At 47.8% G+C, this 14,237-nt stretch overlaps 1 protein-coding gene across 3 annotated transcripts in view; it reads right to left on the reverse strand.

The window, feature by feature from the left end:
- PPP1R12A (protein phosphatase 1 regulatory subunit 12A) overlaps window positions 1–7,551 on the reverse strand; it is a 122,125-nt gene extending 114,574 nt beyond the window's left edge. For 2 of the 3 annotated variants that reach the window (XM_056845730.1, XM_056845729.1), the window contains exon 1: window positions 7,217–7,551. In XM_056845730.1, coding sequence (XP_056701708.1) covers window positions 7,217–7,453 — 237 coding nt within the window. In that variant the 5' untranslated portion in view covers window positions 7,454–7,551. The remainder of the gene's footprint in view (window positions 1–7,216) is intronic. The other variant, XM_056845728.1, reaches the window with a different exon arrangement.
- Between the last annotated feature and the right edge of the window lie 6,686 nt (window positions 7,552–14,237).

Below are 14,237 nucleotides of genomic sequence, written 5' to 3' on the forward strand. Positions count from 1 at the left end.
TAGCTAGACCAAATGCAACTGCTTGTATTCCCACAGGTGTTAGAAGCGTACCTTTAACCAACACACACTGCACTTTGCATGGGTTGTCAGTGTATTTCCGGACCCAGTTCAAGGGATCCAGAATGCAGCAACCTATCTATTAATAGGTATCAGTCATGCTACCCATATGACAGTGATGCGACCAAAGCTGGACCTCCTACCTGTTTGCTTCCAGATCCAATTCACAGGGCTCATTTTGACTTAACACCCTTTACAGCATTTTGGTCACATTATGAGAAGACAAAATACACTGGAAAAGACAATAATGCTAGGAAAAGTTGAAATCAGCAGGAAAAGAGGAAACCCAACATGAAATGGATTGACTCTATAAAGGAAGCCATGGTCCTTAGTCTGCAAGACCTGAGCAAGGCTGTTAACCACAGGACATTTTGGAGGACATTAATTCTTTGGGTCGCTGTGAGTTGGAAGCCACTTGATGGCACTTAGAATCATAGAGTTGGAAAGGACCACCAGGGTCATCTAGTCCAACTTAACACACAGCCTGGGTTCATCCAATTTTAAGGAACATCTCTCCCCATATGTGAAGAAACACCTTATTATCCACACAACAAGGTATGCTCTCTTTTCCTCAATGAAGAAGGTACCGTATATACCCATGTATAAGCCGACCCGCGTATAAGCCGAGGTGCCTAATTTCTCCCCAAAAATGGGGAAAAATTAGGCACCCGCGTATAAGCCGAGGGTCGGCTTATAACCAACCAACCCCCCCCCCCCGCGCGCAGGCTTACCGGTACCTTCTGGGCTCCTGGCAGTGGGCCCGGTGGGGCCGGCGTAGCAGCCTCCCTGCGGCCGCAGGGGGCCTCTGGAGGCCGCTCCCGGCCGGGAGAAGGCGGCGGGGGCGGCTGGTCGGCCTCCCCGCGGCCGCAGGGGGCCTCTGGAGGCCGCTCCTGGCTGGGAGAAGGCGGCGGGGGCAGCTGGGCGGCCTCCCCGCGGCCGCAGGGGGCCTCTAAAGGCCGCTCCCGGCCTGGAAAAGGCGGCGGGGGCGGCTGGTCGGCCTCCCCGCGGCCGCAGGGGGCCTCTGGAGGCCGCTCCCGGCCTGGAAAAGGCGGCGGGGGCGGCTGGTCAGCCTCCCCGCGGCCGCAGAGGGCCTCTGGAGGCCGCTCCCAGCCGGGAGAAGGAGGTGGGGGCGGCTGGGCGGCCTCCCCGCGGCCGCAGGGGGCCTCTAAAGGCCGCTCCCGGCCTGGAAAAGGCGGCGGGGGGCGGCTGGGCGGGCTCCCCGGGGCCGCAGGGGGCCTCTAGAGGCTGCTCCCGGCCTGGAAAAGGCGGCTGGTCGGCTGGGCGGGCTCCCCGCGGCCGCAGAGGGCTGCTAGAGGCCGCTCCCGGCCTGGAAAAGGCGGCGGGGCGGCTGGTCGGCCTCCCCGCAGCCGCAGGGTGCCTCTAAAGGCCGCTCCCGGCCGGGAGAAGGCGGCGGGGGCGGCTGGGCGGCCTCCCCGCGGCCACAGGAGACCGCTCCCAGCCAGGAAAAGACGGCGGAGGTAAGTTCCCCCCTCCCTCCTCCCTCCCCCCTCTACCGTATTGACCCGCGTATAAGCCAAGTTCGGCTTTTTCAGCCCTTTTTTTGGGCTGAAAAACTCTGCTTATATGCGAGTATATACGGTAACAACTTTGTTCACCAGGGCAAGCACGGAATGGCTGCAAGTTCACCTAAAGGTTGCCTCTTATCCAGCTGAGGTGGCGGTGTAAAGCTATATGGTTAGGTAACTTTTTTCTGACTTGGTTTAGTTGTGTTTAGTTTTAGGAAGGTTTTGATATGCAAGATTTCCGATCAAGTTTAATTTGCTTAATTTATTGCAAAGCACTTTAAGCAAGATGAACAAGCAGTACAGAAATATAGCATATAAACTAAGTGTCCTCTCTGAATGGTTGACTCACTGATAGGCCCTCTGGTTAAGACAGTTGTTTTCCAATCTCCAGAAGGTTTTAAGGAGAAATTAGTAAACCCATTTCTCCACATATGACTTTCTGACCAGTCATGTTTCTTGAGGTTTTTAATTGATGCTGTTGATATCATTTTTATATTACGGCTCCTTTTCGAGCCTACAACTTTAATGATGATGCTTATTTTGTTCATGTTACTATTTTCTTATTTTGGTTTAATTAATTGCTATTTTTATGTATGTTATTGCTTCATTTTTATCCTGTAAGCCACACTGAGTGCTTAAGTAGAAGGGTAGGATATAAATCAATAAACATGGTTGTGGTTTTAATCTTTAAAAACCCTACATATTTCAGAATCCACATACCTGCAGGACTATCACTCTTGGCATTAAGCTGTATCGCAGCCCAAACTGAGACATCAGGCCATGTTCTATATTACTTCTCTAGGACAGATTAGAACAATGCCCATGAATAGGGCCTTTGCTATTAAAGCCCCTAGGTTTGGGAATGCTCTGCTTTATCCATCCTCTGAAAGGGGTATAAGATTGTATTTCAAACCAACCTGTTACTTTATTTATTTATATTTATTATATTTCTAGCCCGCCTTCCCCGGTTGAAACCAGGCTCAGGACGACACTAAGCTGAATCACAGCCTTCTAAACCTATCACCTTCAATGGCATTGCAAGGGTGAAACTATTGTACTGTTAATGGCAGTTTGTAGTTGAACCTCTATTTTTGGTATCTATTTTGAAAACCCTAAAAAAGTACTCAAGAAAGTTGTTTATTTAAGCATGCAGAAAATTGCAATTCTAAACCAATGTGCCACTATAGACAAGAATGCTATTTTAATATGCCTCAGGGCAGCTTCTAAATGGAAAATATAATATTCAGATAAAATCAAATCACAACCTACATTAGGACCTCAACTCTGTATCAGTGTGACAAACAAGACATATTTGGAATCTATATTACTTATCTATGAAAAGAAGTGCAGAGAAAGTCTCTTTTTTCTGTCCAAGAAAAAACTAACTTGTGTACTACTTTACCACAACAGCTTTGTCCCAGGGAGATGGGCCATGGCTCAGTGGTAAAGCATCTGCTTGGAATGCAAAAGGCCCCAGGTTCAATCCCCATCATCGCCAGTTAAAAGGGTCACATAGTAGGTGACGTAAAAGACCTCCACCAGAGACCCTAGAGAACTGCTGCCAATCTGAGTAGACAATATGGACTTTGATGGACCAAAGATCTGATTCAGTATCAGACAGCTTCATCATGTGCCATGTGTCCATAGAAAGACAGGTAAATAAATGAAAAATGACATTGTAACTGACATTGTAACTCTTTGCCTCAGAAGACAGCATGAACATGCAAAATATTAAGTAATACCCTCCATCAATAATGTCTTGAATAACCTACAGGAAAACACTACAGGGGCTTCTTTATTATTCTTTTGACTTTCTACAGATACACTCACAAATTACAAGCTACAAGCATCACTTTCAACCAAGACTATGCTATCAGATTAGAAAAATTACTTAAATCAAAGAAGGAATCCATAAGAGTTAAATCATTCCACAAGGGCAGAGCAATCCTGAGGAAGGGGTAGTTAGGTGATGGCCAGGGATGGCACAGCTGCACCGTCTCCTGAGAGGCTTCCCGGCCAGAAATAATCAAAATAAAATGCACTCTGAACTCCTCCACTGAGTTTCATGGGACTAAGCCAGGTTTTTTGAAGGCGTAACTCGACACCTGCAAAAAGGGGTGTTCCCACGATGAAAGGGCTTTGGGAGCAGATTAAAGTCAGCTCCGCCCCCTGGACACCGGTGCAGGCATTTGCACTGGAAAAACGCTACCTGGGAGGCAGCACAGGTGCCCGAGACTCACGCTGCTGCATCGTTCCCCAGAGCTGGTGTAAGTCATCCTGTACCAGCGTCTGTGCCACTTTGGATGGCAAAGTGGCATGGATGCCAGCACTGGGGTGACGCCGGCTCCTAAGCATCTCTACCGCCCCTCCCTTCAGGACTGCACGGTAAGTCAGTGTTACCTGTCTGTACTGAACACTAACACTGTCATCCTAAACAGAGTCATACCTTTCTAAGTTAATTGAAGTTAGTGGACTTAGTAGGGTGGAACTCAGGTTGGGATGGAATTGTAAGCCCTGCGCTTACATTTTAAAGTATTATATTTGAAGCTCTGGCCTTGCTATCCGAGAAAAAGAAAGGCATAAACAACCCAAACATTTTGAAGAATTATACTTGAAGCTCTGGCTTTGCTAACACAGAAGAAGATTCAGACAACCCAATCATTTTTACTACACCAATTTCTATTAATAATGATGTTCCAAATCTTAACAGCAGTGCACACAAACAGAAACTGGTACATCCTTTTGCCCAGCAATAGTTGCAACAAAGTTCCAGTTTCTATTATGCCGAAGGTCTGAATAAATTATTTTGTTAATACAGCCAAAACTGCAGAATTAAGTGCAGGAATCTGATTTTTCCAACAGTGAAATCCTACATAGCAAGAGAAGCTGAAGTAACAAGACCTCATGCATGAACTTCTCTTGGTAGACACCGCCTCAGGAAATGCACCCTAACCACAAAGTAGCAAGTGCCACCTATGATGAATCTTACTTCAACAATTCCACAGCATAACTATTTCAGAGGAAATATGATAATTACAACCTTAAGATCACAGCCTTATGTGTACTCGAAAGGGTCATTAAAGTCAGCAGGACATGCTCCCAAACACACACATTTAGAATCCAAGTAACCTACCCAAGCTTCCAACTTCCAATATTTTTAGTGATATCACTGCCAAACACACTAGGAAATGGACAGATCAAATGCACAAACTCCCAGTCAGAGCCAGTGTAGTTTGGTGATCTCAGATTCGGATCTGGGCGATCCTGGCTTGAATCCCCACTGAGTGGGGAAGCTCACTGAGTGATCTTGGGCTAGTCACTACTCTTAGTCTTACCTACACCACAGGGTTGTTATGAGGATAAGATGGAGAAGAGAGGATTATGTAAGCCACTTTGGGTTCCTTTTGAGGAGCGAGGCAGGGTAGACATAAAATAAATAAATCCCCAAGGCTGAGAGCTGTCAGCATAAGCTTGACAGCATTGACAAAGCTAACCATGTTGAATAAAGCTACCACAAATATACCCTCCTCTCAAAGAGGTTGTTAGCAACTACTTGCCCCTATTACCTTCTTGCAATCATAGCACAGCAGCGGCATCTTTTTACTATCATTACACAAGGATCTAATTTTGGATCTTCTAAAGCTTGCAAAATAGATTAGCATCTAACCCAATAATAGGTGGTTTAGATACAATAAAATGATGTCTCCAGGGTGATGGGAAACAGCTGGAAGTGAAATATTTACAGAAATTGGTCTTATTTATTTAGAATATTTCTATGCCACCTCTTCAGAGTTCTCCACAAGGCAGCATACAATTAAAATCAAATGTTGTCATCTAATCATCACATTTCTTTACCCAACCCTTCCTCCAAGGAGCTTATAAGGGCATACATGGTTCTCTCCATCTCCGTGTTATTGTCTCAGCCACCCACTGAGGTAAGAGGCTGAGAGAATAACGGTCCCAGAATCACTTTGTGAACTTCAAAGTAGAGCAGAGATTTGAAGTCAGGTCTCCTCCAATACGTTACCACTCCACCACAATGACACTTAGATGCAAGTTCTATATATTCTTCATTGGTTTCTTCTTAGTATAACCTATTTATAAACTTGCATGAATTTTCTGAACAGATGAAATCCTTTTCACAGAAGAACAGCTTTCATTTAGGAGACAGGGCTGATTATGCACCTTGCACAACAATAAAAACAAAATATGCATAACATGCAAGTCATCTTCAGGTAACAAGTTATCTTGAAGCAACACATAAACAGGGAGGTTTCCCTCATACTTATTTCACAATCCATAATTTTTAATACATACTAACTTCAAATGTGTTTCATACAATTAATGAACCACTACACTGTCAATCAATAAGTATGCTGTATAAAGATGCTTCCTATACGAATCAACAAAAAATCCTTATTACTATTAATAAAAATCCTTATTATTACTGATATTACTTTATGGAAATATCAGGATAACTAACATTCAAACAAAAATCAAACTGTCGAAGAGATTATTCTTGGTTTGTGATATTCAGTGAACTAATGCTGTTATTGCTTTTGGCATGTTAATAGAAGTATTCAAGCAAACCCGCATTATGTCCAGATTGCCACAGTCTTTCCTTATTTGGATAATATTTTGAGATTCCAATCAGGCTCATATAAAACTTTAACATGCACAAAGCATCCATTTTGGGAAAAAAACTTCAACCAGCTTCTTTTCCATCTTACCTTTTTTGAAAAAGTGCTTGCAACATACAGACATAAAACCAGCATTATTGCGCTAATGATTTTATAACTTTCCACGCTTTAGAAAAAGCACACATACTGGATATCGGTACTGAAGGGCTGGAGTTCATACTGCGCAGCACAGACTAAACATTAGGAAAGGCAGATGCTAACACCCACCTTTAGAGAATAAGAACAAAGAGACAGACAAGTGAAAAAGGTTATTTTCTTCGGTATAGGACGTTCGTATTTACACTTTGGGGAAAAGGGCAGAGAAAACAGTAGCCATTCAGTAGGCGGCGAACCCTAAACCTTCCAACTGCGGGAGCGAATATCCACATCCAAGTGACCCTCCTTCACGACAGGGGGGCTACGCTTTCCCATCTGGCCACAATCGGGGGGGGGCAAACGGTGCAGCCCCCCCCCCCCACATCCCCTTCTCCCAGCCTCTCAGGGCAACAAACTCCCCCACGAGCCGCTCAGTTGTGCCTTCAAGCCCAGCGAGGGAAGGAAGCGGAGACCCAAATGCCAGCCATCTCCTGGGAAAGGCAAAGGAAGGCCCTGTCCTATAACCGCCCATCCAGGCGCCCTCCTCCGCAAAACACAGCACTCCTGGGCCACAAAGAGACGGGTGCAGCCAGCCCGGCTCCCCAAGAGAGCAGTGGGGCGGGGAGAAGCCAGGCGGGCTATCCAGCACCCCCTTCCCGGGTGACACGGCTCTGCCTGGGCAGAGAGGGGAGACATTCCTGCCGTCCGGCCTCCCCTTATTCCAGGTGCCGGGAGGAGGAGGAGGAGGAGGAGGAGGGAGGGGGGGCGGCGGCGCAGGCCCCAACCTCGTCGAAGGCTCCGCCGCAGCTCGAGCCAAGCTAGGCCCAGCCCCGGGCGCTCGAGCGGGCAGACACGGACCTGGTGCAGCGCGGTGAGCCCGTCCACATTGGCGTAGTTGATGTCGGCGCCGCGCTCCAGCAGGCGCAGCACCTCCTCGGCGTCGCCGCTCGAGCAGGCGGCCAGGAAGACGGCCCCGTCGTCGAACTTCACCTTGGTCTTCTTGCGCTTCACCACGGGCGGCTCCAGGTCGGTCTCGGAGCCGATCCAGCGCTTCAGCTGCTCGTTCCGTTTCTGCTTGGCGTCCGCCATCTTCATGCCCCGCTCGGCTCTCGTCCCCTTCCCTCACTCGCCCTGTGCGGCGGCGGCGGCGGCGGCGATCCGCACCCAGCAGGAGAGGCAAGCACCGCCTGTATCCCACAGAACACCGCGGCAGAGCGCTCGCTCAGTCAGTCCCCCCTCCCTACCACCACCCCAGAGCGCCGCCCGAGAATCCCCGCGCACCTATCCCGCTCTCGGGCTGGCTAGTGCAGGCTTGAGGGAAAGGAGGAGGAGGAGGAGGGGGGGAGGGAAAACACCCGGCTTCCTTGACGTTGTCTCGCGAGATTCCCTGAAGAGACGAAGCGGCGGCGAATAAGGCTTCCTTGAGCAAGCTTGATGTGAGGGAGGGAGGGAGGGAAGTCGCTTCGGAATTAAGTGAAGGCGGGCTCGGAAAGGCGGGGGGGGGTGAGAGAGTCGCGCGCGAAGTGGAAGGCATTGTTCGGTTCCTGTGACGAAAGCGGGGGTGGGGGGAAGGGCTGGCTCCACCGTTGGCTGACCAAAACCGAGTCCTTCGGCGTTCAAGAGCTCGTTCCGGGGATCCCTTTTTCTTCACAGCTCTGCGTGGGAAGGAGAGGGGGAAAGGGCATCGCCTGTCTCTAGCTTACCCCTAGGGCCGGGCTCGCCTGTGATGTTTGCGCGTCCTGGTCGCTGGGGTGTGTGTGTGTGGGTAAAGTGCCGTCAAGTCGCAGTCGACTCATGGCGGCCCCTTTTTGGGGTTTTCATGGCAAGAGGTGGTTTGCCAGTGCCTTCCTCCGCACAGCAACCCTGGTCTTCCTTGGCGGTCTCCCATCCAAATACTAACCAGGGCTGACCCTGCTTAGCTTCTGAGACCTGACGAGATCAGGCTCGCCTTGGGCCTCCAGGTCAGGGTCGCTGGTGGAGATTCTTAAAACCCCAGTCCCATGCAGAGAAGGTCGGGCGGCGAAGCTGCGCTTCCTCCCCCCGGCCACGGTGATGCTCTGTTTCATGCTCACGTTGGGGCTGCGACTCAAGTTTTAAAAGTTCTGCTTTCCCCCGGGAATCGGGAAGTTCGCGTCTTAAAAGGGCGGTTGTGCTGCAACCCCATTCTGCGCTTGTTTACGTGGAATCCTCGTTGTATTCATTTGGGGCTTACTCCCCCGTAAATACGTAGGGGGTTGCATAGGAGTCAAGCTACAGACCCTCAGAATAAACGTGCAGAGGACTGGGGTTTTTTAGTGTGCTGTTTTTAATGTGGCCAAACACGGGGGGGTTACCGCACTTGTATTAAGAGTTTGAAAATGTTATTAAAAATACTGTTCGCACTTTCTATGTATTCCCACCGACGTATTAAGAGTTTTCTATGTATTCCCACCGATGTATTAAGAGTTTTATAAAAAATACTGTTCGCACTTTCTATGTATTCCCACCAACGTATTAAGAGTTTTCTATGTATTCCCACCGATGTATTAAGAGTTTTATAAAAAATACTGTTCGCACTTTCTATGTACTGTTCGCACTTTCTATGTATTCCCACCGACGTATTAAGAGTTTTCTATGTATTCCCACCGATGTATTAAGAGTTTTATAAAAAATACTGTTCGCACTTTCTATGTACTGTTCGCACTTTCTATGTATTCCCACCGACGTATTAAGAGTTTTCTATGTATTCCCACCGATGTATTAAGAGTTTTATAAAAAATACTGTTCGCACTTTGTTTGGCCCCTTTAGCTGTGAAGACGTCTTCCAACCATTTATAAGCCGTGGTATCCAAAAACCCTTTTAAAGCGATGTTTTTTATAACATTTTCAAACTCTTAATACGTCGCTGGGAATACAAAGTGCGGTAACCCCCACAGATTTAATAAAAGCCTCGATACAGTTTTTAAAATCTCAACTGACAATTTCAAACTTAGTTGGAATAAGATAATCGTTACTAACATCCTAAGAACAAAAAAAATTATCAAACAAGACTGCTGAACATTTGTGTGGGGAGGGGGAGTTCAGTAGTTGCAGTGTTAACACTGAAGAGATCATAGTTTTAACACAAAATTATCATTGTTTATCTAATTATTTTCCAAAGTATGGTGTATCATTATCATTTTATTTCAATTTATAAAGCATCTCAAACATCTTGTGCTATAGAAAATAATTATCAACATAATTCCATGAGATTCTATTTTTTTGTCTCATTGGGCCTCAAATCTACCCTGCCAGGCTGGTGGATTAGTGATCAAATTCTTGACCACTTGAATTAAAGCCAACATACAGTTTCTTGCCAGTGCAAGAAGCTCTGTTTTTGAGAGTGAGTATGATATAGGAGGGACCTGGATCTGCAAGCCTAGGTTCCTTAATCAAACGTGAAGCTTATTAGATGTTATCTCTCAACCTAAACTGAACCACACAAGATTGCTGTGAAGATTAAATACCCCTCTGGTGTAAGCCACTCAATGTAATAAAGATGGGCATAATACATACAATAAACCTGGATTACAAAATTAGAGACTGAACATGGCATGAATGAACTGGTGCTAAGTGCCTTGGTTTGATGTAAAAAGGAAAACACCCTTCTCATCATATTAAATTAAATTAAATCTCATCCTTTTTGGTATGCTTTCACAAAATCAAATGAGTAAGAATAGAACAGAGCCAAGTCTTCATCATTCCTTTTCCTTACCACTAACATTACTCAATGGTATACCTATTATCTTTAGGCACAAGAAGTCAAATTTACTAGAAAGTAACCCTTCACTGAGTCAGAGTGCTCTTGGTTTAAAATGACAACCACAGTAATGAAAATATATCACGTGTATTTAATAAACCAATTGAATATGACCTTGATTATATGAGATTTAAAGTACATTGCCTTTAATAGTGTGGGCTTACATTACGTAGTCTGATAGTAACATTTCAATTCTACCAAAAATGAATGGTGTAAAATGTCATGAAGCAGAGGATGAATATTTACTGCATTTCTAAAGCAGTAAAGTAGTCCATTGTTCTTTGTGTGGGTGCATTCACATGATCACTTACTGTTACTGTAATCCATGGGGGTGGGGGTACTGGAGGTGCTAAGGGAGATACATTAGTGTAGTACTCTTTCAGCACTTCACAAAGGCTGGCTGACATTGTTGCAAGGTCATGGGTACTGCTAGCGCAAATCACTGTGTTGGAGGGGGGAAGGGCAGACCCAGGGGAGCGGTTAGCTCCTAAACTGCCCCAGCTTGGCAACACCCCCAGAAGTGGCAGAAAGTTACCATGGAGTAGCCCATAAGGACCCATACAATGGGGGGGGGAACAACCCACTCACAACCTTGGCTGAGCACAGAGTGTGAATTACAGCTGCAACCAATCACTCCCTCTCCAGTGGTGGCCAAACCCACACCCCTGTAGCCCATCACAGCACTACATAAACCCCAGACAGGATTCACCATAGTTCAGAAGGTAGGGATGTAGCATGAGACTCTGCCTCAGAGGTCTCGGCCATGCATGCTTAGCGTGCATATTGGTGATGGGAGAGGCACCAAGAGTGCACTTAGCACAACCGCGGGAGAATTTAGCACTAACATCCAAGAGGGAGAGCAAAGTCCATGCTGTGTGACTAACATCTCGTTTCAGAACTCTAACAGGTACCCCATTTCCAGAGTCAGCCCACAGGGGTGACCATGCACTGACAGGTAAGCAAGGCTGCCCCTGCCCAGAAGTCCACATCTGCCTCCCCTGGTCTCCTGGCAGAAACCTGGGTACTGTCTTGACGATGTTGGCTCCCATACCCAAGGCTAGTGGCATATGTGGATGGGGGCAACCCAAGCCAGGCCCACCTACCCAGCATCTCATCTTGTGCGATGGGGCATACTTCCAAGGAAGTGTACCCAGGAGAGCTGCCTGTGATGTCGGGGGGGGGGGCAGGACCCTGGCAGCCCTGTACCATGCTGGTAGCACACATCCTTGCCAGGGTACCCCCTCTCCCCAAGTGGGGTACAGGGCGCAATTGTGGTATAGGGCAACTGGTAGTAGCCCCACTGTGCTCTGTGGATCAGCTGACCAAGCAACCATGGGACGCATTGCCTTGCAGGATCAGAGCCCTATGCAGCAGCAGCAGATGGAACAGTCGCCGTAGCAGAGCACTTTCTAATGGTATCAGTAAGTGTCATGTGGATGGCTATAGCATATGCCTCATGGGAATTCCCTGATAAATGGAACCTCCCATGGGGTGGGAATTCAGATCCTGCTGGTGCCCCGGAGGCTAGCTGTAGCAGACATCATGTCTGTTCTGTTTGCCATCACTGCACATATTTGAATCTGTGCAGGTGGTCATTCAACAGGGGAACCTAGGGGCATGACTGGTACAGTTCCTGCCACTCTGTTGAGCCATCGGTTACAGTCTGGCTCCTAAAACATCCTACCTCAAGCAGCCTTTCATCGGGCAGTTCTGCCCCACTCATGTGCATACTGTGCTAAGGACAGCTCAGCTTGTCATCCCATGGCCCCAGGAGCAGCTCACAAAGGCACAAGAGCCATTCAAGTCAGAGGGAGTTGGCAACCCCACTCAACAGACCTCAATGATTTGCTCTTCATTAAAGTCTGGAGGGGTCTACAATTCTGTCCCTGTATGTTTTTGAGCAGATGAGACTTGCTCCACGCCCCTCTCTGCCCCACCTCCTCCCACCCTCATCTGTGACTGCCTCTTCAGTCTACCTGGGCTGACTCCCCCTTCACACATCTGAAGGGGTGGGCTCTGGTTCAGGGATACTCATGCTAAGATTGCTGTTGTTGGTTTCTATGGTGCCAGTGGACTTCAGTTTTGTACAATTGCATAACATAATAGACGTCCAATGGCACTTTGAAGGCTGACCACACATATAGATCCTGACTTTTTTCCCACACGTATATTCTATTGGGTGCTAGGTGCAGATTGCAAAGGGAATGGGCTGGTGGGTGGTCCAAATGTGTGTGCTCTAGCATGGTGGGGTTTGGTCATTGGGTCCAGCACCCCATACACACACAGCACTGCTGGCATCAGATAAGCTGTGCAGCCTGGCAGTGCAGGCATGCGAGGGGAGGGAACAGAGCTGCTGCTATGGGTGTGGCATGGAGAGATTGTGAAGGGGTGTCCCTGCCAAAATGAATCTGCATGGCAGCCCATCTCCAGGGCTGCCCTGTTCCCTCTTTTGTAATTAGTGGGAGCACAATGTCAACTCTGAGGCTTCTGCCTGCCTCTGGCCTCTCCCCCTGTGGGGACTGAACTGGAAGCCCTGGCCATTCTGTTCCAGGGCCTTTCCACAGAACCACGTCTGTCTTGGTAATGTTCTGTGCCTGGCCCCCGGTGGCTAATAGCACCATCAAGGCTGCAGTGCAGAGCCTACTGCCTGATGGCATGCCTTCTTGGCCCAGTGGTTTGAATTCTAGACTTGGGTGTGGGTGCTGTGGATTTAAACTTGAGCTCTTTTTTCCTCTTTCTTAGTTTTTTGAAGGGATATGGCTTTTGTCAGTGTTGGATGCATGGGGGCAGTGCTGTTGCTACCAGTCAAACCCTCGTTGGGGGAGATGTGGGCATCCTGGCTGCTGCATGGGTGCCTTTCCATTGGGAGCTGAGTGGGTATGTGTGTGCTCAGGCCATGCACCTCTGTTGGGGGTGCACATTCTCTGGATCTTTGCTCCCTGTCTGCTAGCTCTCCTGGGGGGGGGGCTGCCATCAAGGGGCAGAGGCCAGCTCAGTGTGTGGTGTTGGTTGTGCCAGTGCTTCTGATTATTGGGAATTGCCAGGGTTGCTGTGGATTCCAGCACACTCAGAGGCGGATCTACTGTGAAGCTAATGAAGCTTAAGCTTCAGGGCCCCTAATCCTAGAGGGGGGCCCTGAAGCAACTTTTTAAAATGTGAATTTCTCAACAAAATCAATGGAGTTTTTTAGTGATAGAATCATAAGCCAATGGGTTGAAGTACTTAATACTGACTTTAGAATATGCTCTAATACCCATTTCATATGGCCTCAAAATGTCCCTGTAATTGGTCAAATTTCAAAATTTTGTTAGGGGCTTGCAGTGCTCGAACCCCCAGCTGTAAGGGCTCACTAAGCTCACCAGAATCTATTGATAGCCTACATTTTGGCAGCTGGATCCTCGAATCCTTTGTTGATGCACGGCTTAATAGTTCTATAGTTTTATTCCATCACTGTATGGCCCATTTTCAAGGACTCCATCCCACCATTCTGTTCTCCACCTTTTGGGCCTCAAGGTCCTTGCAAGGGCAGCAAGGTCCTTTGGACCTTGCTGGATATTGCCCTGTTGTTGCTGGTTGTGAAGGGGCCCCCATAACAGTTCAAGCTTCAGGGCACCAAAAATGTAGGTCCGCCACTGGGCACACTTGCTGTGCCTGCCTTGCACAGGGAGGGGGGGTGTTGTCATTTTCTCCTGCAGGATGTCCATAAGGAATGGATCAGCTGTGCGGTTAAAACTCTTATGGCTGTTTAGCTTGGAAAGAAGGTGGTTAAGGGGAGACATGATAGAGGCCTATGAAATTATGCATGGTATGGAGAGACTGGACAGGGAGACACTTTTCTCCCTCTCTCATAATACTAGAATGCGGGGTCATCTGCTGAAGCTGGAGGGTGAGAGATTCAAAACTGATAAAAGGAAGTATTTCTTCACACAATGAATAGTTCACTAGTGGAACTCCCTGCCCCAGGATGTGGTGATGGCTGCCAACTTGGAAGTCTTTAAGAGGGAAGTGGACATGTTCATGGATGAGAGGGGTATTCATGGCTACTAGTAAAAATGGATACTAGTCATGATGCATACCTATTCTCTCCAGTATCAGAGGAGC

Source organism: Euleptes europaea, chromosome 3 (assembly GCF_029931775.1).
Source record: "Euleptes europaea isolate rEulEur1 chromosome 3, rEulEur1.hap1, whole genome shotgun sequence".
Lineage (NCBI taxonomy): Eukaryota > Metazoa > Chordata > Lepidosauria > Squamata > Sphaerodactylidae > Euleptes > Euleptes europaea.